General features: G+C 39.1%; 1 protein-coding gene across 2 annotated transcripts in view; it reads right to left on the reverse strand.

The window, feature by feature from the left end:
* Positions 1 to 1,944: 1,944 nt before the first annotated feature.
* The window catches only part of grb10b (growth factor receptor-bound protein 10b), a 63,966-nt gene continuing 42,329 nt past the window's right edge, over positions 1,945 to 23,581 (reverse strand). For both annotated transcript variants that reach the window (XM_079470545.1, XM_079470546.1), the window contains 12 exons: positions 14,809 to 14,965; positions 11,656 to 11,771; positions 8,962 to 9,036; positions 8,638 to 8,775; positions 8,325 to 8,435; positions 8,125 to 8,223; positions 7,457 to 7,534; positions 6,874 to 6,990; positions 6,558 to 6,624; positions 6,224 to 6,311; positions 6,032 to 6,125; positions 1,945 to 5,841 (listed from right to left, as the gene is read on the reverse strand). In XM_079470545.1, the coding sequence (XP_079326671.1) occupies positions 5,695 to 5,841; positions 6,032 to 6,125; positions 6,224 to 6,311; positions 6,558 to 6,624; positions 6,874 to 6,990; positions 7,457 to 7,534; positions 8,125 to 8,223; positions 8,325 to 8,435; positions 8,638 to 8,775; positions 8,962 to 9,036; positions 11,656 to 11,771; positions 14,809 to 14,965 (1,287 nt within the window). In that variant the 3' untranslated portion in view covers positions 1,945 to 5,694. The remainder of the gene's footprint in view (positions 5,842 to 6,031; positions 6,126 to 6,223; positions 6,312 to 6,557; positions 6,625 to 6,873; positions 6,991 to 7,456; positions 7,535 to 8,124; positions 8,224 to 8,324; positions 8,436 to 8,637; positions 8,776 to 8,961; positions 9,037 to 11,655; positions 11,772 to 14,808; positions 14,966 to 23,581) is intronic.

Consider the following 23,581-nt stretch of genomic DNA (forward strand, 5'->3'; position numbering starts at 1 on the left):
TTCATGTTCGAAAAAACTTTCTGACACTTGTACAAACGCTAGGGGAATGTATCGAGCACAGAAATCCTACGTCATACGTCCAACTCGTTTTTTGATTGTTAAACATCTTCTCATGCTTGACATGGTCAACTTTGTAAATAAGTCAGAAGGCATGACAAACCATTGCAGTGCTGCTTTCAATTGTCATAAAACAACAGTTTTCAACGGCAAAACTCACAAACATTTTTATAGTAAAACACTTGGCTTTGTTACGTGTGCCTTCTTACATCTCACTACATGGTCATCATTAAAACTGAATCCCCGCATTGGAGCTGCTGCATTAAACCACTAGGATTCAGAAATCACAACAGCCATGGAGGGCAGGACATTCGTAAGCATCTTCCAATGACGTCAGAGAGATTCCCAGCATGCTTTGTGTGCCTGGATAATAGAAGTAAATCTCGAAATAAATTGTTATTTTATGAATTTATATCAAAATTAAAATGGGAGGAGGCTCAAAAATGTTTATTATGTTTTATTATGTTATTTAAAGAGTTTTGTGACATTCATGATCTTCATGAGTGTTAAATTTCCAGTGTTTGATCTGAAGGCATCTCATTGGTAATGCTTAAGCTGTAATTGGCTGTTGTTTCTTCATGCCAATATTGATAAATGAAACTCAAGTATTTGTTATATGAAATAGTGAGAAGTTGAGATTATAAAAATGAATTATTTGGAGTTTACAATACTTATGTGTCAACTTAACATTTTGTGGAAACTTATTACCACAAAACTTTTGAGTAATCTTAACCAATAGGGGTTTAAAGTGCATCCTGCCGACAACGCCACATGATAGATCTGATCGATTCCAGCTTGTTATTTATCTAAAATGATACCATGTTTGTTCCATCTTGTTCATACGCCAAAAACAGATAGATAATAATTACATAATTACATAATTAGTTTACATGACAAAACACAACAAAATGTGTATAATGACAACGATGTGATAAATAGATAACTCTTTGTATATTTACTGCTTGATGCCCAACATGCAGGAAAAGAGATTCAGCATGATTTTATTTACATGATTCTGCCCTCTAGTGGAAGTGTTTAATGCTTGCAGCGCATAGATGCACATACAGCAGCATTGTCTTAATATTAAAAAACTGAAAAATGTCTAGCATGCCCATTCTGTGACTGATTTACAACAATTCATGGTAAGTACTGCGTTTTGGCATTTCCAATCTGTTAAATTTATGCGGAAACAAACCTCAGAAATAACATACAAGTCACCCAACAGCAAAGTGAAAGACTGCCAGAATGCAAAGACGCAAGCTGGTATTCCATCGTACTGCATATCATTTTTTTAACCGATCCGAAATTACATTTAAGAACATTAGTATTTCGCTATTTTAGAACTAATATAAACCTCCTTTATCTGCACTATTCAAGATATGAAAACATTGCACCTCATTTGGAATTCTGATTAGTTTGTTGAATTTTTCGCCTGTAAATAAATCCAAATAACAGTAATTTCATTTGGAATTTGGGAGAAATATTGTCATAGGTTCACAGAATGAAACAAAAATCAAAATTTTACTTAAACCGCGCATATAAGTAGAAAATTCACAATTTTGGACAGATCTCTTAAAGCTGTAGTAAATATGTGTTCATTAATGTTGATCTAACTTAAAAAAATTAAGTAAATAAACTTAATGCATAATGATATAAATAATCTCAGTGAACTTGACAATTGTGTGTTACATTGAAAACAAATTTATTTAAACTACAGACAATGTGTTGTGGTCACTTTTTATTTTAAATTGGACTAACTTAAATGTAAGAAATTGTTATTACTTGAAAGTGCATGCTATGTGCAAACAGGTCATTAGTCTAATGTCGTTCACCTCATAGAAACATTTTATGTGTATCCTAAGATAATATTAACACAACGTTAACATAGCAATGAATTAATGTTTTATTCTAAACAGAATATATCAGTCCCTTATTTGTACAAAAATACCTGAAAAGGTTACAATTAGAATTTGCGAGCCATTCAGCTATTTACAGAACCAGACAGAAAACATTATCAAGACAGATTCTGAAAAGGAGAAATCTTTTTCTTTTCACTTTGTTCATTCCCTGAAAGACATTTGAATATATTCATATTAATGGTCACAACACTTTTTTTGCATTGAGAAAACATACGCAAAGCTTACGAAATATTATTGAGAGTCGGGAAAATATTGTGACGGTATTCATGTGGTGTGAAATATAAATGGTAATTCTGCTTTACATTACAGTACAGGTTATGTATTTATTGTTATTATGATTCATAACATGTACAATAACAAGACAAACGTGTAATTACAAGCAATAATAAATATAATTACACATTAAGTGCATGTTCTAGATTAAAATGACTCTGAACTCATGTAATTACATTGTAGTTACTTGTGTAATTACAACATAACAAAAACAAACTGTAATGTAAAGCGTAACTTCTTTCATCAAACTGACCAGCGGTCATGAAATATCCCTTCAGGCATACATTAATGAAGAGAGAGACAGAGGGGGGAGAAAAAGAGAGAGGATGGGGGGGGGGGGGTGGCTTGAGGCACCTGATGCTTTATGAAACAGAGAAATGAATGTAGATATGGAAGTTATTTGACAGATTACATCAAGACACTCAAGGGAGAAAAGAGAAAACACAGAGGTCTGGTATAGTCAAAGACTTAACAAAAGGACTCGGTGTTAGTTTAATAAAAAGAAAAATACAGGAAAAGAAGTCTTGCCGGTCCACAGGACCATTTTAAACAGCCTCCGCTTCAACCCTGAGCAACCCAGTTACATTCATCTCTTTTAAATATAAAAATGACATTTCTTTCTTTTACCGTAAACTCTCAACAGTTTGAGAGCCAGCTCCTTTCAACAACAATGGAGAAAACACAAACATTTCCGTCTTTGATTCATATTAAAGAAATATTTCTACAGAATCTACAACGCATAAACTGGTTAGCATTTTCATAATAAGTGTAGGCTATTTGCGAACATAAGTGAGTTTTTGAAACAGCGATTTAGCTTAATGCTGACCTACAGTGAGTCCAGTTTTCCATCAACTCAATGCAAATATAAACATAATCTTTAAGGTCAATTAGCACGACAAAGCAACATAAAATAGATTCTCAATATATACACACGTAACAGAAATGCACTAAAACAAGTCAAGTTTCTTCATTTTATATGCCATTGTAGAAAAAAATATCTGCATCCATAAATTCAGTGTGATATCTACAAACACGAACAGCTGGAGGAGGGAACGGAGTGTAAGCTAGATGCGTCCTGCTGAGCTGCATCTTACATGATGGATAAAAAAACAAAACGATGAATGTGATTTCACCGTAAACTGTGTTTACCCAGAACTGACATGTGGAAGGTTTGGATTGTTATAAACCTGACTAAATGATGGACTTTAACTGGTACAATGTAGATTATTCGCTGAAGGTCCTATGAGTCGATATTGACACGCAGTAACATATAATAAGCTAATCTTTATGTAACATACAACATTCTCTCCGGTAAGATCCGAAAAACAAGCATATTCTCTAACAAATTCATTCAAAAGAACTGAGGCATATTAAATCTGGTTGCAACTCAATAGTATACTAAGTGAAATGTTTAATCCTTGGCTGGCTGATTGTATAGTTCTCATAAAGAAAGTCTGAATTCATTTACACCGAGCAAAATATGCAGAAACGTTCAAGTGAATAATCGTAGCGCTGTAAAAACCCTGCAGTCTCTTTCTGTGGCTAAATCATTTGATGTCGTATTTATTCCTAAAAGCCTGTCCGACATGAATGATGTTAGAAAGTTTGTTCTTTAATGAAAACTACATTAAAGACATCTACAAACTAGACATTTCTGTTGCTCAACACAATGTGAATCTCATTTGATGCGACTGAAAACGAACACTATTGGAGTTCTATAGCAGGATATTGGAAAAGAAGGAGTGTTTAGTTCAAAAATGGGTATCTATTTGTCTTGGTAAACTGAGGTCAAAAATATTTGTGAATAAAGATTAGTACTGAACAGCGCTGAGAGCAAAAAGCTAAACGTAATTTCAAGTAATCATTCGAATCCAGATAAATAAATAGATTTATTTAAAACAATACTTAAAAATGATTGCGTCATTTGCATTTCTCTCCTTAACGCTCTTCCGGGTGAACTTGTAGACGGTGGCTATGCCCTTTCAATCTAGCTTAATACATTATAGGGACACACTAAAAACATGTCTCTTTCTTTACATTGCGTCACAAGTACAAAAAATATCTCTACGGATCTGTTTGTATCTACTGCTACCATGGACAAGGCAGAATGGAGATTGGAAGCCCACCATACTGTGGGTGGTCTGTAGCCTTAACTTCACAGTGTGTTGTACTGAAGACAATCATATGAAACATGGACTGACAGTCAATATGAGGCTGACAGCAGATATAGAGATTCCAGTTGGCTGCTGTATTTCCTGATAGACTGTGACCCAGAGCGGAGCTCCATCGGAGGGTTTAGTGGTTATTTTTTACTCCTCTTGGAAATCAAGGCACAGTTCCTAATGTGTGTGATGTCTGTAGAAATGCTATGTGCTGCTTAGGGTTACTCCTTATTAAGCTACAGTTATACAAACCTGTACGCTGTTATCTTTTCGTTAGTACACAAAGAAAATCTCCTTTTGTGATCCACAGAAAAAGTCAAACAGGTTTGGAAAACAACATAAGGGTGACTACATAAAGACACAGGGTTTATTTTTTGAATGCTCGCTACTCATTTAAAGGGATAGTTCACCCAAAAATACAAATGTTATCGTCATTTAATCACCTGTGTTTGACTCTTTCATCTGTTGAACACAAAAGAAGAAATTTTGAGAAATGTCTCAGTGGTTTTGTGTCTATACAATGTAAGTCAATGGTGGCCAGGAAGGTTACCTTGAGCTGTCCCTTTAAGGAGCATCGGGTCATGTTATTTCTCGGCATGGCCAGAAGAGAGCGCTGCAGCTTATGGTTTGTGTCCTCCATGTATTTAACAGTTTGCAAAGGCGTATGCAGTAATGCATGAGAGTTCCAAGCTCAAAACCGTGAGCAAATAGCCCCAAATTTGACATAAACTTAAATAAGAAGGAAGCAATTGCAAAGTAGACCTGCTTTTTGAGACATCCTACCGATTCAACTAATTACGGATAAGACGGAGAGAACGCGTGAATTTAACGGCAATGTCTTTTCACAGTACGCAAAACAACTACGGGCTGTCCCCACATCTTACAAGCCTTTCTAGAACAAAGAAACAATGAAACCTGCTTGATTTCTGAAAGCAACAATTGCCATAGCTTGGTTGTTCCTGGTTCACGAGTGCAAAATAAAAAGAAACACAAGATTTAAGAGTGTTCTGCTGGTCGTCCCGAAAGCACAACACGTTGTCGATTCAGATGGCAGATCCTGAAGAATCCCCCTGGAGGATTGTCCTGAGAACCTGATCCGGCCACGTTCGAGTGTGCAGGTGGCTGAAAGGTTCAAACGCACACGTTTTCCTTCTCCAGAAGATGTTCTGATTGTTCTTCTGATGTTCTCTCTTACAGACTTTTTCCAGCCCGGCGGCACAGCTTCAGACCGCAGCACACACTACCGCAGTGTTCGTCTTTAGCCACAATCAGGCATGAGGGGGTCATAAGGCCACAGTGGTGCAGGGGTGCTTAAGTTTACAAGGCAGAACTCCTCTGTTCAGCGTGTAAAACTCCACCAGCTGGATCAGGTCTGTGAATTTGGTGGCGCCGTCGTCGAGGCTTAAGAACATCTGACCGTCTTCCTCACACTTGGGATGAAGAGAAAGAAGACGATTCAGTAAGTCATTGTAGTAAAATCATTTATTAGTATACGGGCAAGATATTGTGAAATATCTATGAGTAAAAGAACACCATCATATACATTCTCAGCAAGCTTAAAATAATCCAATAAACCAAGTCAATGAAATATCCTCAATGCACAATACCGTCAACTCTTACCGGTAAGATCTGGAAATGTTTGATTTTCTGGTGGTGACACAATGTGAGCACAAACGCCTTGGGGTTACTCTGACTGTCCCGTAACAAGAACATTCTGTTGCACAAAAGAAAACTGAGCATGAGCGTCGACGGTAACACGGTTAAAGTAGAGCATCTTTCAGCATTTTTCTGATAGAAACGAATGATCCGTACCCATCCACGCGGCCCTGCTGATGGATCAACTTGTGGGACTCCTCCCGTGGTATACGACCGTGAAACCACAACTGAGTTCTGTGGATAACTGGACCGGAGACAAAATTATGATGTCAAGATCTATGTTTCCTTCAGAAGCGTGTGCTGCACGGCCTCATGCAGTCAATAATGTCTTGTTGCAACAATGCTTTTTGCAATCGGTTGTTGTGAACCAATAATTGCAACCGATCAAAGTTTTCAATCATTATTTATTTAGGTTTTGACTGATAGTGTAATTGTTATGTTTGTAACATAAGAAACATTATTCTCAAGCATTCCAGACGGTAAGCAGTACCTCCGCTCAGTGATGAGGGATGAAGAGGGCTAGGGCTGGCCAGGGCGTTCATGCGCTGACTTCTCTTCTGATTTAAAACACAAAAGCAATAAACGTTCAAATTCCGACTTCAGGGCAACTGAAACTGATTTGAGCTCATCATTTACATCAGTGTCGTAATAGGAATGACATCCATGTTCATTCAGAAAGATCACTGCAGAACGACTGGTACAGTAACACATTCATTTCAACACTCACTAAAGAATCAGTTGAGAATCATCATAGTGAAAACTCATAATAAGGAGATGAAAAAAATGATCATATTTTCGGTACTCACTCTCCATGCGTGTCCCTCCTCCATGGCGGCGCACTGTGCTTCCACAGGATTGTCAATCACCCTACCGATACTCCCTGAGAAATCCATGGCCACCAGAGAGTTCTCTGAGACGCTTCTCTGAAGAACAAGAAAAATCATTATTATCCCATAAATAAATCTTGTCCTTTCCACTATTGAATATTACACAGTATTTAGTTCAATTACATCAGAAGTAACTGTATGTAAAGTAATCCCTTACTTTACTTTTTCAAGGGAAAGGTAATTCAATAATAAATTAGTAACTAGTTACACCCAACACTGCCCACACATACTGTAAGTCCACATGCTTGTGGTTTTCACAATGTTAGCTAAATTGATATTAAGTAAACTTATTCTTGTACTCCACCTACGTCTTTCTACAAGAGTCTGGATTACGTAATATCCATAGGACATACTGCAGTTGTGTTTCTCTGCCAAAACTTGAACAATCATTCCATAATGTGACATCATGGCCCACATACTGGCACATGTGTGATTAATGCTCCATCTGTGAGATACAGAGCGAGACTGAGGGACTACAGGGAGTGGGGTAAAAGAGTCTTACCACAGGCGCTGAGAAATGCGAGAGTAATGCTTTTCGCTGCTGGGGGATCTTGTAGTTTTGATAGAGTAGAATTCCGTACTAGAATGAAGACAAAGGGGAGTTAAAAAGACAGAAAACATGCTTCTATTTAAGAAATAAGAAACTTATTGATTCCATAGGTTCATATATTTTCCTCAAATTTATCCGAGTTCAAAAACGTGTTCATTGTTTAGTGAGTAATGTTAAAGGGATAGTTCATCCAAAAATGAAAATTGACCCTCAAGTTGTTCGTAACCTGTAGAAATTTCAGTATAATTTAGAACACAGAAGAATGTGGGAAACCAAACAGTTCTGGTGCACCATTGACTACCAACGTTTCTTTCCTCCTACAGTACAAATGGTGCTATAAAGCACTAAAAGTGGTTCTTGGCTCGTAAGTATAGGGGAATCACTTTAAGTTCTTTATGGAACCATATCTTGGTGCTTCAGTGGTTCTTTGGAGGTTCTTTGGGATGACTGGGGGTTCAAGTTCTAGATCAGTCATTGAATCACCTAAGGTCCTGAGTAAGACTCAGGAACAGTTCCTAGGTTAGCGTGAAATCCGGTTCTAGGTTAGCCTAAAAAATGGCCAGGAGAAAGTTACAGATTCTAGATCACTCAATGGAAAGGGGCTTGATTCCACTACCAACCTTAAGCAGTCTAAAGGCCATCATCCAGCACGTTCTGCTCTGCTCATCATCCGCGCACAACATCCTCACTTCTTTCAGTTCATTCATCACCTTTTTAGGCTGCAAACAAAACGTCAACCGTGTTAGATATTAAAGTGTTTTTTATTTAAAGTAACAAAACCTCTGCTTCTATGGTTTTTCATCAGACTACATGAACTTACTTTTATGCAGAACACATAATCCGTCGGTGCATTGTGCAGTTTTCTCTCTGTTATTACTGTAAAGACATTGCTGTCCTCCAGGTCTGCTAGTAGCTGTAAATGCCTGGGCTCCTGTGAACAATCAGCCAACAGCTCATGTCATTTAATGGATAAGGGGGGAGAGGGCACTAAAACAGCACTCAGAGGGGAGGGGGAAGGGGGTCTGTCCGGGGTCTGATGGCATTAACAGACAGTTGCATGCCGTAGACTAGTAAAGCCGGGCGACATGTACAATTATGGTTTTCCTTTACAGCGTCTACTGAAGTTAACATACCTTCGACGTTCCTTTTGTTGAGATGTACAATCCTGACCGTCTTAACAACACATACAGTTTCTTCCACGATTTCCTGCCCATCTCTTTCACATGCAAATATCCCTGGATCTCAGGGCAACTGCTGGAGTTTAAAAAGTTCTGAAGACACAAAAGAAAACCACATTTTTACAAACATTTTCTAAGAGTGTGTATGAGAGAGAGAAAGTAGAGAGTGTTAGTTGCTCACTAACACAGCTGTCAGATGGATGACAGGACACAACTCTTATCTGGTAAAGAGTCAGAGATGTATGAGCTGACGTGAGATAACGGAGAGATGGCACGTACCTGCAGGAGCTGAGACGGGGGAATGGTCCCATTGGTCTCCTGACACCAGGCCACCATCTGTTCGGGGAAAAAGGTCTGTGGAAAAAAATCACAATCATGTTAAGAAACTGTAACATAAAGGATTTATTCTGCTTTTGTGCATTTACAAGTAAATCATTTATTGTGAAACGAAATGAAACATAAAACTCAATTTTAGTCTCCATAAAAGATAGATGAGGTCAATGTAATGTTAAGTGTCTCTTATTAGTGCCGTGCAAAGTTCAACAAATAGTGATATGAATGCTTTTTCATTAACATAATAATAGTAATGTAATTAATAGACTGACCCCTCACATTTTAGTTATTATTTCATTATATATTTTCATGTGACAACACTTGAAATAACACTTTGCTACAATGTAAAGTAGTGAGTGTAGAGCTTGTATAACAGAGTAATTTGCTGTCCCCTCAAAATAACTCCATTGATGCTGTATGCAATCTATCTAAAAACATGTTTATTCAGGTTATAACATGTTAAGAAACGTTAATCTGCTTTAAAAGTCCTAGTGAAATAAAAAACGTACAATGCCTATTTTTTCATGAAATATTGCAGCGTTTATTGTAAATAGTTTATCAATGTGGTTCATTCTTTTTTTAAATTAGTGTGCACTCACAATCTTTAGTTAACATCTGAAAATGCACTTCCTTCCTGTAATGATTAGCCATTTTAAATGACATATGTTAGACGGCTTGGGCGGCGCATCCGTTAACTACTCCACGTGAAATGTCAGTCTGCTACCAGCTGTTTTAATACATCCAATCAAATCGCAGAGAAAGACGAAAGCCACGCCCACGATTTTTCCATAGATATGAATATAAAACTAGATGCCACATTGGGCACATTGTTCCGCTGCTACGATATGTCAACTGCGCCGCTATTAGTGAGGGCAAAAGTGCACTAAAAGCCCACTGAACCCAATGAGAGAGCTGCGCTTTTTCGGCATTAAAAGCACAATCACGTTTAACTTTCCTTAACATATTTCAATGCTTTATGATATACGTAGAGTACAACTTTATCATGTCTCTAGTGGCTTCATGTCTCGATTGTAGCCTACTTTAAAATGAATGGTTGTCATAAGGACATAAGTGAAATCCATTATTTGTGCCTGTTATTTGTGAGAATCCACTAGATGGCACCATGTTTAGTGATATGTTATAGACAAGACAAGCAACAGAATAAATAGCCACGTTGCCGTAGTCGAGAATAAAACACACACATGTAGATTGTTTCAGAATTTACTGTACAGCAGTAAAACATGATGTATGTGATATAGTAAAATAAATAACACTGCCTTGCATTATAAGTATGAAATAGCAGTATATAGTCATATAGTAAAGACGATGGTTTAGATTTTTCCCAGGATTTTGAAGTGAACGAGCTGTGTTCTGATCATGTGCATTTAATCTACTTTAAATTATCCAGAAAACTGCAGCGTTCAGCACCATTCACTTGTATGTCTTTGTAGTCAGCTTTTGCCCTCACCAATATGGCGGTGGCGTTAGCGTACGATCCAGTATACAGTGAGACGTCTAGTTAATATATATATATATATATATGTCTATGAGAAATTCCATTTTGGAAATGCGTTAAAATATGTAAGTAAAAACTTTTTACTTTAAACCAGTCTGGTGAACATGAAAAAATCTTCAACAAAGGAGATTTTGTAATGGCTGTTCTTGAAAAAAGCTTATTTTGTGGTTAAGGTGAATGAAAGAGAAACAGGGAAACAGAGAAACTCTTTGGTCCAAACAAAAATAGAGTATTACATAAGCTTTTAAAAAACACAAGCCTGTCACCCATCGCCCCTTACACTAATGATTTTCCATCAGTACCGGGAATTAACAAAATAAGGTCCAAGCTTTATGTTGCATATAAAAACAGTTTCAAGATCTAATTGAACAAGATCTATTGCCAGTGCAAGTGCTATTTTTGAGTCATATGAAAAAGAAATGTGACGAATAACCTATGTGAACTGTAGATCTATATTATGACTCGTGAAATTCTCGTGCCTTTAAATTCACTTCAATGTAAAATATAAATGGACAGGTTAATATAAATAAGAGTATCAAGGTTATAGTTTACAGTATATAAAGTTTTCTGAATATGCCAGAAATTCGTGTAATATGTTAATCATGTTCAAATATCTTGCTGTTGGATGACTTTGTCACTCCTGAGGTTTGATTTTGAGATGAACAGACACTGGACTAGAATAACCACAATACATCTAGAAAATGCTGATAAAAGAATATGTTTTCCCCTCGGCTGTATATTACTTATATTATAGAACATTTGTTAATGTTATTGATGAAACTTATTAAAACGTTTTATAGATAACTATATAGTGCAATAAACAAAAGGAAACTTTCTAATGGAACGTTACTGGGTTAAATTACAATCTCACAGATTTACATTTACGGGCAGCTGAATTAGCGCGACCGAATGTTTAAAAAAAAGTGTTTTATTAGCAGCCCAAACAGCATGAGGCACGGCTTTCTTTACGACTGACTGAGAGAAAATCACTGAACTGGAACCGTCCATCATGTGATTTCTGCGTCTAGTGAGCAAGAACGAAAACGTCCACTAATGCGAGTGGGAGTGAGAAAGCGAAACACAAATAACCTACATTTAATGTCAAGCATTACGCACGTCCTTACCAAAGGATTTTTGAAGAATTCATATTTGGCATAGTTCTTTCTGAAGAGAAATTTACTCTCGCTGCTCATGGACGCTTGCACTTGGACGACTAGTTCGTGGTCTTCTAAACATCTTTCTGTGGAAAAAATGAAGAATGGGGTCAAAATGAGTCACACGCACACATACAGCGTTTGGTCCAAAATTCGCATTACACGTATGAAAAGGTCTGGGACCAAAAATGCATGTCTGAAACTGAAAACGTGGAAGTGGTGTAATATTTGCATCTTGAATGACATCATTGTCTGTTAGCATTCATCCACGCAGACAAAAAATAAACATGGTGAGCGATCCCTGGCTGATGAAAAGACAGTTTGTCTGGAGGAGAGAACACCCCCCCAGCCTCTCGCTCCCCCACCCCCTTCAGCTTAACCAACAGAGGGACTTTCTGACTAACAAACACAACATCTGATCTGTGCACACATCCTTTCCCTCTTGCTTTCTTCCTCACAATCGCTCTCTTAACTGTCTGATGGATGGCGGGACTAATGCGACCCATGACTGGTGAGAAAACCCTTGAACGCACACATGAACGGCACACATGTTCTTGATCGGACTGTGGAGCCGGACAGAGAGCTTGCCTGGCAACAGGAAGGTATTGGGGGGTAGGGTCGACTCAGCCCTAAACACACAAAAACTCAACAATATACAGTGAGAAAGCTGGGAGTCACATTGCATGTAAAGTTTAAGTGGCAGATTGTGTAGGAACAGATCCGTGACCACGACACACATAAAGTTTGTACAGTGTAAACTATAGGGAAAAAGTAGAACAAACACACACACACACACACTTTAATCCACTTTACAACGCAGATCTGGTTTATGACATTTTCCTCACAACACATTCATCTTAAAGTGACACTTGGAGATGCAAAAGTACTCGCGCTGCTCTGTCATCCCGCTGTTCAATATTTGCCTTAATAAAAAGCGAGTCGGGCGTTGTAGAGAGATGATGTCATACTCTGCTTAGCCGCACTTCACACTTTTCCAGCACAGTGGATCCATAACAAATGAGAAATGGACATGCTTAGGCGGTTTAAGCGCTAAAGCGGCCTGTGTGACGAATATAAAATGCAGGGCTGGTCCAAACAGAAGAACATTCACATTTGTTTTTAAACGCATCATTTATGCCACAATAGTTCTGTAGAATGTAGAAACAATGAACCGCAGCACTTGAATGTTATTAAAATGTCCAGTTTGGGGTTTCATTTAAATGTCTCCGAGATACCAAATACTGAGCCCTGCAGAAAACAGACACAGGGAAATGTTCTTTCTTTTGAATAAATGTGAGACCCGAGCTAGCTGTTATACTTTTTACACCAGTGAAGACTGATGTAAAGATACATGTTAAATCTAACAACATTTCGGTGACAAACAACGTTTCTGAACATTGTTGTTACTATTGACCATGAATAAAGATGTGTTTAATAGCAGAACATGTTCTCACGGCGCATGGGGCAAGTTGTCACAATAGGAGCTGCTATTAAACAGCCCTCTAGAGGTTTTCCAGCAAATATGTAAATTGAAGACTCAATACGTAACTAAAACTGAATGGGGAAAGGAACTACTGTTTTGGACAACAAATGTTGCAGATCATAAATTGTATACAATCATGATATTTGCACATTTGACATGTGCCACAACCTTCTCTGTTTAAAAAACATTGGTTCTAATAAAATATCATTATGAACCATTACCCTTTTTATTAATACCATTACAAAATCTCTTTTTGTAGTGTGTTTTGGGCATTATTCCAATAGGATTAAGCTGCCAGATAAACGACAGAGTCCATCACATACCAGTAGGCACCATAATACTTTTCATTAAAACCAATACAATACCCATTATAACCATTAAAGCCATTACAAGTTTTATTGTGTTTTGGGCAGGGTTTTATTGGGCTTTTTTTTCAGCAGGGCTTTTTTTCTGGGAACACAGTTCTTATTAAATCTTCAATACAGAGTTGGCCATTACCTGCAGTTAACTAGTGTGTTTTTTTAGTTCATCTGTTCACAAAACTACTGCTAGAAGAAACACGCATTTGTGTAATTGGTCTCCGCCAAACCAAAACAATTGGTGCCCTTTAGAGATGAGCTTAATCGCAAATAGAAAGTATTCATTGCAACCCGCCCCGCATTTGAAAACCGAAAGTAAAACTGTACAAGAAAATGCCAATGAAAAAGCTGGAGTATCGTCTGCCAAACAAAACAAAAAGCGGCACCGGAAAAAGAAATCCTGTCACATACTCAGTACTGAACTTCATGTATGACTTCGACTGTTGTGCCCCTGAAAGCTCACGCTACAAGTTATTTGAGGTGACCAATTAACACACAGCACGCTGGAGATTTACCCACAGCATGTGCACGCTTACAGTAACCCTTCATGACAAAAAACACACTCACCATATCTGAGCATTAAATCGATCAGTGATTAGCCCAATCATAAAATGCAACCTACGATATAATCGTGCATAGCAAGCATGGCAAAAAAGTTAGGAAATATCACTTGCCAAGTCCTGCATCGGATCAAACTCTATGGTATTTTGGCAAACATTTGCCTTTCATTTGAAAGAATGCAGCCAAATTAAATAAATGCCAGGCTGAACAGTTTATTTGACAAACATCTGCTGAAATTCCTGTAGCTCAATTTCGTAGCTCAACGCAATGCAAAGGGCATAAGTTCAACGTGGGATAAAAGCATCTGCCAATATGCAAATATAATTGAATAGCAAGTTGGTACCGAGTTATGCCGCACCTTGGTGTCAAACCTTAAATGTGAACTACTGCTTTATACAATAAAAAAAAACTACGTGACAACATAAGACGTTTGAGCAACCTATTGTGACGTAACCATTTACTCAAGGTGAAACTAACTTCCTCCATGTGAAGGAATTTCCCCTCAGCAACCATAAAGCAATAGCCATCCGCCTGAGGACATAAAAGCATGAATCAAGAGAATCAGTCGCCCTCTTTACGTGGTCATCATTGATTTCAACTCCGACACAAAGACCCTGTAATTACAACATCCAAAGTGACTGACGCACACACAGACAATGTGAAACAGCACTATAAACCCACACACACACCCGTATCTTAGAAAACTAGCTAGCCAGTTACCGAGTCCCAGGGCCGGATGATGCTCCACAAGCGCCCAACTGTTATCGTCAACACAATGGTTTTTATAGACGAGGAGCTGGCACAAGTCTCGCGCCGTCATGTCGGCTGGGATCTCCACCATCTTTCCGAACCCATCCTCGCTGAAGATTTTTATGATCTGAAATACACAACAAGAAGTGACATTAGTTTAGTTACTTGAAACACCCATGTCTTAATATGGAAAACACTGTTAAACCTTTGAAAACATTTTCTGCGTCACAGGACAGTTTTACTTTCAGGGCCTGGACGGGAATAAAATATGCGTAAAAGTAGCAATGGACAGTAACATTTGATATGACTATGGCATTTATATACAAAGAAAAAACTTTACCATAGCTTTGAGCTGTAGTTTAAAACTGTAAGCATAGAAATCTGTGTCTATATTATATTCTTAATAATAATACAATAAACCAAGAAAAAGCTACATTCTTCAAGTTTCATGCGCAAACCGGCGAGTGACGAGTCTTGTCATTGTGCCCCTTACACCAGGACCACGCAAGCTTTTCTCGAAAATTCTCTAATCTCTCGTTCATCCAGAACCCTCCAGCCTGCAACGCACACGCGCCACATTTACCCTCCATCATTTACAGTGAAACCGCCAATGCGACGTAACTGTGGCCGCCGCAGGATTCCCTCCGGCATTCTACAGGTCTCTAAATTCGCCCCGCTTCAAGCACAAACTAACTCTTCGAGTTTCCAGTCTCCCAGAGGGATAAAGACAGTCTCAAGTAGCCAGAAGTGTGACTCTTACCTCCCCAGGCCTGAGCAGGCAGCAGTCAGGAGAACAAGATGGCATTTCCCCCAGCAGCCTGTGAGCTCCTCCGCCAACCCAAAGAAGGACCCGCTCCCCCAATGTCTCCACAACTCCACAGGAAAAGAAAAAAAACACCAAAAAAGGCAGGTCCGATGCCTCGCAGATGTTCCTTCCTGTCGCCGGCTCAGCGCGTCCTACCTGTCACACAATTCCTCTCTGTCTCCCTCTGCCTAGCTTTGGCTCAGGACAGAGCGTGCGGATGGCACTGTTTCCAGCTTGGCAGGCAACTTCCTTCTGTTGCTCTCACAAAGGGTTACAGCCACAGGCTTTTAGGTAGTGAATCAAACCACACTTCCCTAACCAATCATAGGGCTAGCTCAAGCTGATGTAATCATTCCCACACAGACACAGACGCGCACACACTCGCACGCCCCTCGCGCACGCACACACATAGACGAATGCACAGCTTCAACTTTCCTCTCCCTTCTCCTGCATAGCTTTGGTTTCTTTTTCGCGCTGGCACAGTTTTTCCTCTCAAGTGGAGATGGGAGTGATTGAAGCGGACAGGGCAAAGCTTCTCAGCTGTCTAAACCCTAACTTAATTTCCCAACGTCTCCAAGAAGTTTCAAGTAAGGACTTGTTAAAAGTTTCTCTTTTCAAAAGGCCGACTTCAAAGTCGTTGGTTTGAAGGCAGAAGTCGCTCTCACGACAGGGCAAGCCTCCTTACAGACCCAATGAGACCGACGTGAGGGCTCGAGACGTCTCAGCCAAACGTTATGCCCGCATTCCTCCACTAAACCCAAGAATAAGGCAAAAAGCCAAGCCCAGCGGTTTCACCCCTCGAATTCACAAACACACACACAAGGACAGGAGTCAGATGCAAACTTTCAGACAGCTAATTCAACAGAAGACTGACACAGAGAGTCTAAACACCCCGCCTGTTCCTTTCCGCACACTTTTGTGGAAGTGAACTACATCTTTGCGATAAACCGCAGAGATTCGGATGAAACTCCAGGTTGGACGCGCGCGCGCTGGTATCTGCTCGGCCACCCCTGCTAAATATAACTTTCTGTGACCACAGGAAACCGGACAGAAAGGATGACTCAATCCCTTTCAATCCTTTAGGAGACTATTTCTGTTATGGGGGTGGGGAGAGAATGAGAGGAAGTCGGGGATAGAGGGCTGGAGGGAGAACTGGAATCAGTCCAGAAGAAAGAGTCGGTAGGGGTGGTAACATAAAAGGTATGCAAACTCTCCAGCGCTCCAGCTGGCTCCAGTGCTCCTCCTTTTCTCCTCCTCCTCTCTTTCAATCATCACTCTAACATTTAGGCGGTCGGTGGGGAGACGACTGGGTCACATATGTGCTCACACCAGCTCATAGAGCCATAAGCTGCAGTCGTGTCGTGTCGTGCCGCGCGTCCGTCATTATCCGCCTGACCTATATTATCATTGCATGATGCCTGGTGCCGTTTCAGAGAGGTTAATTAAAAGGCAGGGCTGTGTTCTCTTTTTTGCCTTTTTGACTGTTTATTTATAGTACAGATGGAGAGAGAAGACAGTGAACTTTTATGAGACAGGAAGGGAATGGGATCTGAAGTGTTGCGAGGGAGTGATCTCGATTTAAATTTGTCCTTAAAGTGAATATAAATATATATACTGTATATATATATATATATATATATATATATATATATATATATGTACATGCCCTTGGTATAGGCAAAAAGCCAATATAGACAGGTAGCATTTCAATGTTTTTTGCAATTCAAATGTGTACAAAAAAAGCTAGCTGGGACACATTTGCTTAAAATAACTGTTTGCCTAAAAATAAATATAAAATAAATAAGATATAATTGATAAAGATAATAATACAAATACTGTACAATATAATACATTAAATAGAAATAATTAAACAATAAAATAAATAAACAAATAATAAAAATAAATAGTGCTGTCAAATGATTAATTGCATCCAGAATAAAAGTTTGTGTTTACATAATGTCTGTCTGTGTACTGTGTATATTGCTTTTGTATTTATAAATACACACACTTACATGTATACATATTTAGGAAATATTTACATATATTCATTTATATTTACCAATCATTTAAATAATGTATAAATCTTCATTCATTTTTAGATTTTTCATAAATATACTGTATGCTTCAATGTGTATTTTCTTTATAAACCGACGTCAAAATTAATATGCAAAGCACACAGATAAATATTATGTAAACTTTTATTATGGATGGGATTACATTCTATTAATCGATTGACAGCCCTAATATTTACAGTATATATAAATATACAATAAATAATCCCATTTGAGAGTTATGGTGGAGAGCAGGATTCACAGTAAAAAGTTTCAGTCAGAACTTCTTCAGACGTTTCCATTATTGCTAAAACACATCGCAATGTTGTGCAAAATTCAAAATACACATTAAAAAAGTCTGTAAAACATCACTATAGAAAATTCCTGGTATATTGTGGCCCTTTAAAGAGAATGTTTCTTTGACTGTTTCACATATGATGTTATCCTACAGTGTTAAAAGAGTGTTCAAGAGACATTAAATGCTTTATGGTTATTTTGTTCCTGTATGGAGCTTATATGCTGTTTGAGAAAGAAAGACTCGCTAGGCTATGCGTCTGACAAGTGTTTGTTTAAAAAAAACGGCAAAGGAACTTTTTCCATTGCAAATCTGGAAATCATTGGAATATTTCTGACCATGAAAGAGCCTTCAAAACAAAGCAAAATCCCTTTTTCGGTAAGAAAAACAAAGCTTAGCTAGAAATCAGGCTGCTATGAGGACAAATAATTACTGCAACAGTCCAACAGCCTTGAGCTCTTTCTGAACACCAGTTCCTCCCAAGATACACATATTGAGTTACAGAAGACAATTATATTGTCACGCAGGAGCATTTTTCCCAACGGTGTTGAAACGCTGCGAGAATGAATGACTTTGGGTTGTTAATTCCGCAATAAGTCAAATGACTTGTGAGACAGTGCCCAGGCCAACACATATTACCACACCTAGTTTTCCAGTCATTAATTAAAGTCGTTATAAGAAAGGAATGGTGTTACATTTCAGTTCCAGGGTAAAAGCCACACGTCGACTCCTTCCTCTTTTCTGTTTCCAGTATATTATGATTTATACAGGATGAGCTGGTCATATTTGCCCATACCACCAAATCAATGACAAGATTTGGGTTCATTTTCTCACACTCGTTGTTAGCTAGTTGAACAGCACAAAACCATCAGACAGATCGGCCTACCTTGAGTTTTCCATCATCAGTCCTCTATACAGTCTGCAATTTTTTTAATTTATTGGTAAAGGAAACATAGATACTCTACGGCCATTCTTCCATGGACACAGTAGCAAAGGGTGGAAAGATAATGTCTGGTTCTTGGTTATGTAATCCCACACAAGGAGTTTTAGGCCCTGTACTGTACTCTAGTGCCAGTTCCACTGCCCACTGATTTCCTGCACAAATCTAAAGGATTTCACTTCTTGTTCGTTTACAACATTAATTATCAAAGCGAAGTACAGTAATATACAGTGTATAAATAAAGTATACATGTTAACATTGTTTATAAATGCTTCAGTATAGCATATAATATGCAATATATAATATGTATTTAAGGATGGCTTATTACATTTGCACACCTGTGCAACATACAAAAATCTTATTGAAGAAAATACGGTATCCCACGATGCAATGCATTCGACTTTAAGTTTTTGTGTAATTAATAAACCCCAAAAAATCATATCGGCCACAATTTTTGACATACCCTTGAGACATTATTTGTTTGGACAGAATTTTCGTAATCGGATGAGACAACATTTTTCGTAAGCAAAAAGGTCTGTGCTTTATCGTGAATAAACCCAATTTAATTCTTCAAGTATTGCGCTTTTCACAATTTTCATTGTAGCAAAGTAGCTTAACATACATCATATTTAAAAAAGAAAAAATAATAATTATAATACTAGCACTAATAGGAAAAAATTAAAGACATTATATGGTTCCTGGATTGTCCGAAATGGTCAATTATTCTATTGAAATAAGTTATTTAATCAAGTTATATTATTATTTTTAATATAGTTATCAGGACTGTACAGTACACCAGAACAATTAGGAATAATACAAAAACGTGGAGAAATAATGTATTTGTTAAAGATAAGGTAAGTTAACACGCATGTAAGTGTAACAGGAGACGCCAGAGCCGACAGCGGACAGAGATCCAATATGGGTATGTATCTTTAATCAAAATAATACTGACAGGGATACTGGGAGAATCAGGGGTGAAGGCTGCCGTGGTCGTGGCAAAGAGTCCGCTTAAGGATACCATGACCACAGCATAAGTGGCGTGCCCGGTGCCAGCCGCCCTAGTGGCTTTGCGGTGGGGAACAGGAACGTCCACTTCGGCCATGCATTCAGATACAGAATGTTTCGTTTACATTGCTAAGGGTGGTTGTTAAGGGTGCTGTGCAGCAATTTGATCTATGACGTATTAACAACGACCTGTATGTTGGCGTTGATTAAAACCTAATTTAGTCATGAGAAATTTGGACAGAAGAAGTGGACCGTCCAGTTATTTATCGCCTACTGTTTTATGCATACTGAGGTTTCGGACATACTATTCATGACTCATACTCATTCTCGCCCACTTTATAGTATGGAAGTAGATGATTTTGGATGAGGGAGAATCATTAGGTGCAGCTGTCATTATTGTGAATAAAATACAGCTACTGACCAATCAGAATGAAATTACATTTACAAAACGATAACTTGACACCTCTGAAATACATAAGGTGATGATCATGTGACAAACAAAGTGAGGTCTTGTAGCACAATTTCACTGAAATTCCATATTTTCTTCTTAAAACAAGACTTATTTCCTAAGGTAATTTTGCTCATCAAGAAAATGCATCTTGATTCAAGAATTTTGAGCCATTTGTACTGGAAAAAAAGACTAAAATACTTTGTAAGAAAGACATTTTTTGCAGTGAAAGAGCTGACTGAATGCATATTAGTCAGCGGACACAAGTTCTTATTCTTTGAAGGGGAACCTATATATTCACCCTTCCTGTCACACATGACAAAGATTGTCAGCTAATGACGCATGAGAAAAAAAACCTTCCAACAGGCTGACCTCAAAATGCTTCAGAAAAATGCTCGGATCCTGCAACCTTATGATTTCCCCTGACCTAGAAATGTATTGCCTGTAAGTCATCCATTGAGGAGCATGACACATCCCCCCGCTCCTCCCCTGAGCTAACAAGTGCCTTTCTAATGACCGGACCCACTCCTCCCACCACAAGCTGTTGTTTGTCTAAAGCAGAGACTGACTTCACCTCTAATGAGATAGTGAGACAAAACCCGAGCAGGAAGAATCAGAGGCCTCCAAAAAGCCATTGTTCCCCGTCTACACACTGCCAGGCGACCATGAAACACTCTCTCGCTAGGCTCTTCATCACTTCCGCACAATGTCTACGTAGTCTTGTGTTCATACAATGGAAGTCAAAGGGGATCAATGCTGTTTGGTTACTAACTTTCTTCAAAATATCTTCTTTTGTGTTCAGCAAAAGAAAGAAAGTCATACAGGTTTGGAATGACATAAGAGCAAATGATGAAATAATGTTAATTTTGAGGTGAACTTGTCTTGTGTAATACTGACTTGCTTTTGTTTTTTGTGACACTCAGATTACACAACTCCAAAAATGTATCCGAGAGCATATGATTAAGCTTGCACTATAATAACACAGAGTGGTTCTATTAGGGGTGTAACTATAGTTCGTAGTATGATATTTCGCAATGCAAACATGTTACGATGCGCATCTTAGAGAATTGGGGATATTAATGCAATATCGCTTGAGTAGGAGTGTGATAGTGCTCTCAGAGCAGCATGGCTGTGATTAGGCTAGAGGTTCAAGATAATATAAGAGCACTATCTCACTATTACGAAAGCGATATTGCAATTAATAAAAAAAGATTGACGTCACAAGATATATCAAAAACCGTGGAGATACTGGTGGAATATCTCATGGCTCTCAGATTCGAGAACCCTGTTGTATAATTCTATTTGTTGAGCGGCCAGGACGCTACATAGTAGCGCGTCATGTCTGCTTATCTCACATATGCAGTAGAGAGTAGTCTCTGGGAGAAGGCAGTGCAGCTTCAAAGAGACGTGAGCCAATAGCGTTTGAGTGCGAGCTATGTCAGAGCGTTTCATTGGTTGAATGTAATGAACGCCCTTCACTAAACTAATGAATCAATTGAGTCAAAATGAGACTGAATGAACTGGTTATCTAATATTCTCTGTGTTGCAACAATGCGTAACTATGCAATGACCTGGGGTCTCAGTTATAAAATTGTGTGTAGGATCCTTACTTAAAGTTTACGGGCGCCCGAAAGCCAAAACTAGCGCACAGCAAAAAATATTCAGACTTATAAATCCATGAATACGTTCACCTGTAAACAATATTCGTTTTATAAATCGCAGATTACCAGCAAGTGTGCATAAGTGAATCATCCTCATATCCCGCCCTGTACATGCCCATTTTACCCATGAATAGTCAATGCAAAGCAACTCATAAATGCTGATTCGTATATAAATAAGCCTGGCATCCAATCCACTTGTTAAGCCTGACGTCATGCACCCTAATGGACGTAAACTGTTTCCGGGTCCAACCGCTATCAGATGCCATGAAAAATATAACGAAAAACTGCCGAAAACCACGGATCCCATTATTTACCTCCGTAACTGAGAAATACAAATTCAAATTTGTTATAATTATTAATAACAGTTATTTTTAAGAATATATTAAAACCAAAGAAGGCCTCTGGTAATGGCGGAATTTCCAGACTTTGTGTTTGATTCTGCATCATCTCATGTTTTTCTTGGTCTAGTGGCAGGATCATGACAGAGTCCCATGTTTAATGTGGAGAGAGACAACTATTGTATCTTTTAGTTATACGTAATTACAGGCCGGTGGTACCCTGAGACTGTGCTTGCTCCCCCCCTCCCTCGGGGTTGGGGGGTCGCCCAGCCTCGGCGGACTATCCCCTGGGGGTATGCACCGACAAGATGAGAGAACAGAGACGGGAGCCCTCTGAGTGACCGGAATGAGAGAGGGGAGAGAGGAGAAAATACAAAAAATTCTAGTCCGGTTCTCCGACATGCTGCCGCTCAGTCCTCAACCAGCCGGAGTACTCTCCTTTCCGGTGGCCCTGAGCACTAGACCTCGCGTCCCCTGGTGGCCGACGGTGGCTCCTCTTGTTGGGAGACAGTAGCGGGTCTCCCCGTCCCCTGGTCTTCCCTCTTGGGCAGACAGACGCAGGCTCCTGCCTCTGGCAGGCGGTGGCCCCTCTGGCTTTTCCGCCCCCTGCTCCTCCCCCTTGGGTGGACGTACTCAGGCTCCAGCCTCTGGCAGGTAGTGGCCGCTCTCGGCTCCCCCGCCCTCCGCTCATCCCCTCTTGGGCCGACAAGACAGGCTCCGGCCTCTGGCGGATGGTGGTGACCCGCCCTGCTCCCTCTAGGGAGGCAGCCATCCCGCCTCAACCCAGGTGCTCGGCGGCGAGGTCTCCTCTGCTCTCAACGATACCGCAGTGTATCGTTTTCCGGGGGAATTGTCCAATAAGGGACTAAGAACCCTTGTTACGAAACGGAAGTCCATGTTCGAAAAAAACTTTCTGAAACCTGTACGAACACTGGCAGAGTGAATCGAGCACAGAAATACTACGCCAAACTTGTTTTCTGACACGTTGACCATGTTTAGCTTGAAAAGCCAGCACGTTTAACAATGTAAAGAAATCAGAATGCATGAAATAGTATGTTACCTTATCTTAAAGTGATAGTTCAACCCAAAATGAAAGTTCTGTCATCATTAACTCACCCTGTTGTCATTTCAAACCCCTATGACTTTCTTCCTTCCAAAAGTAGATATTTTGAAGAAAGTTGATAACCAAACAGCAATGGA

Source organism: Barbatula barbatula (assembly GCF_947034865.1).
Source record: "Barbatula barbatula genome assembly, chromosome: 12".
Lineage (NCBI taxonomy): Eukaryota > Metazoa > Chordata > Actinopteri > Cypriniformes > Nemacheilidae > Barbatula > Barbatula barbatula.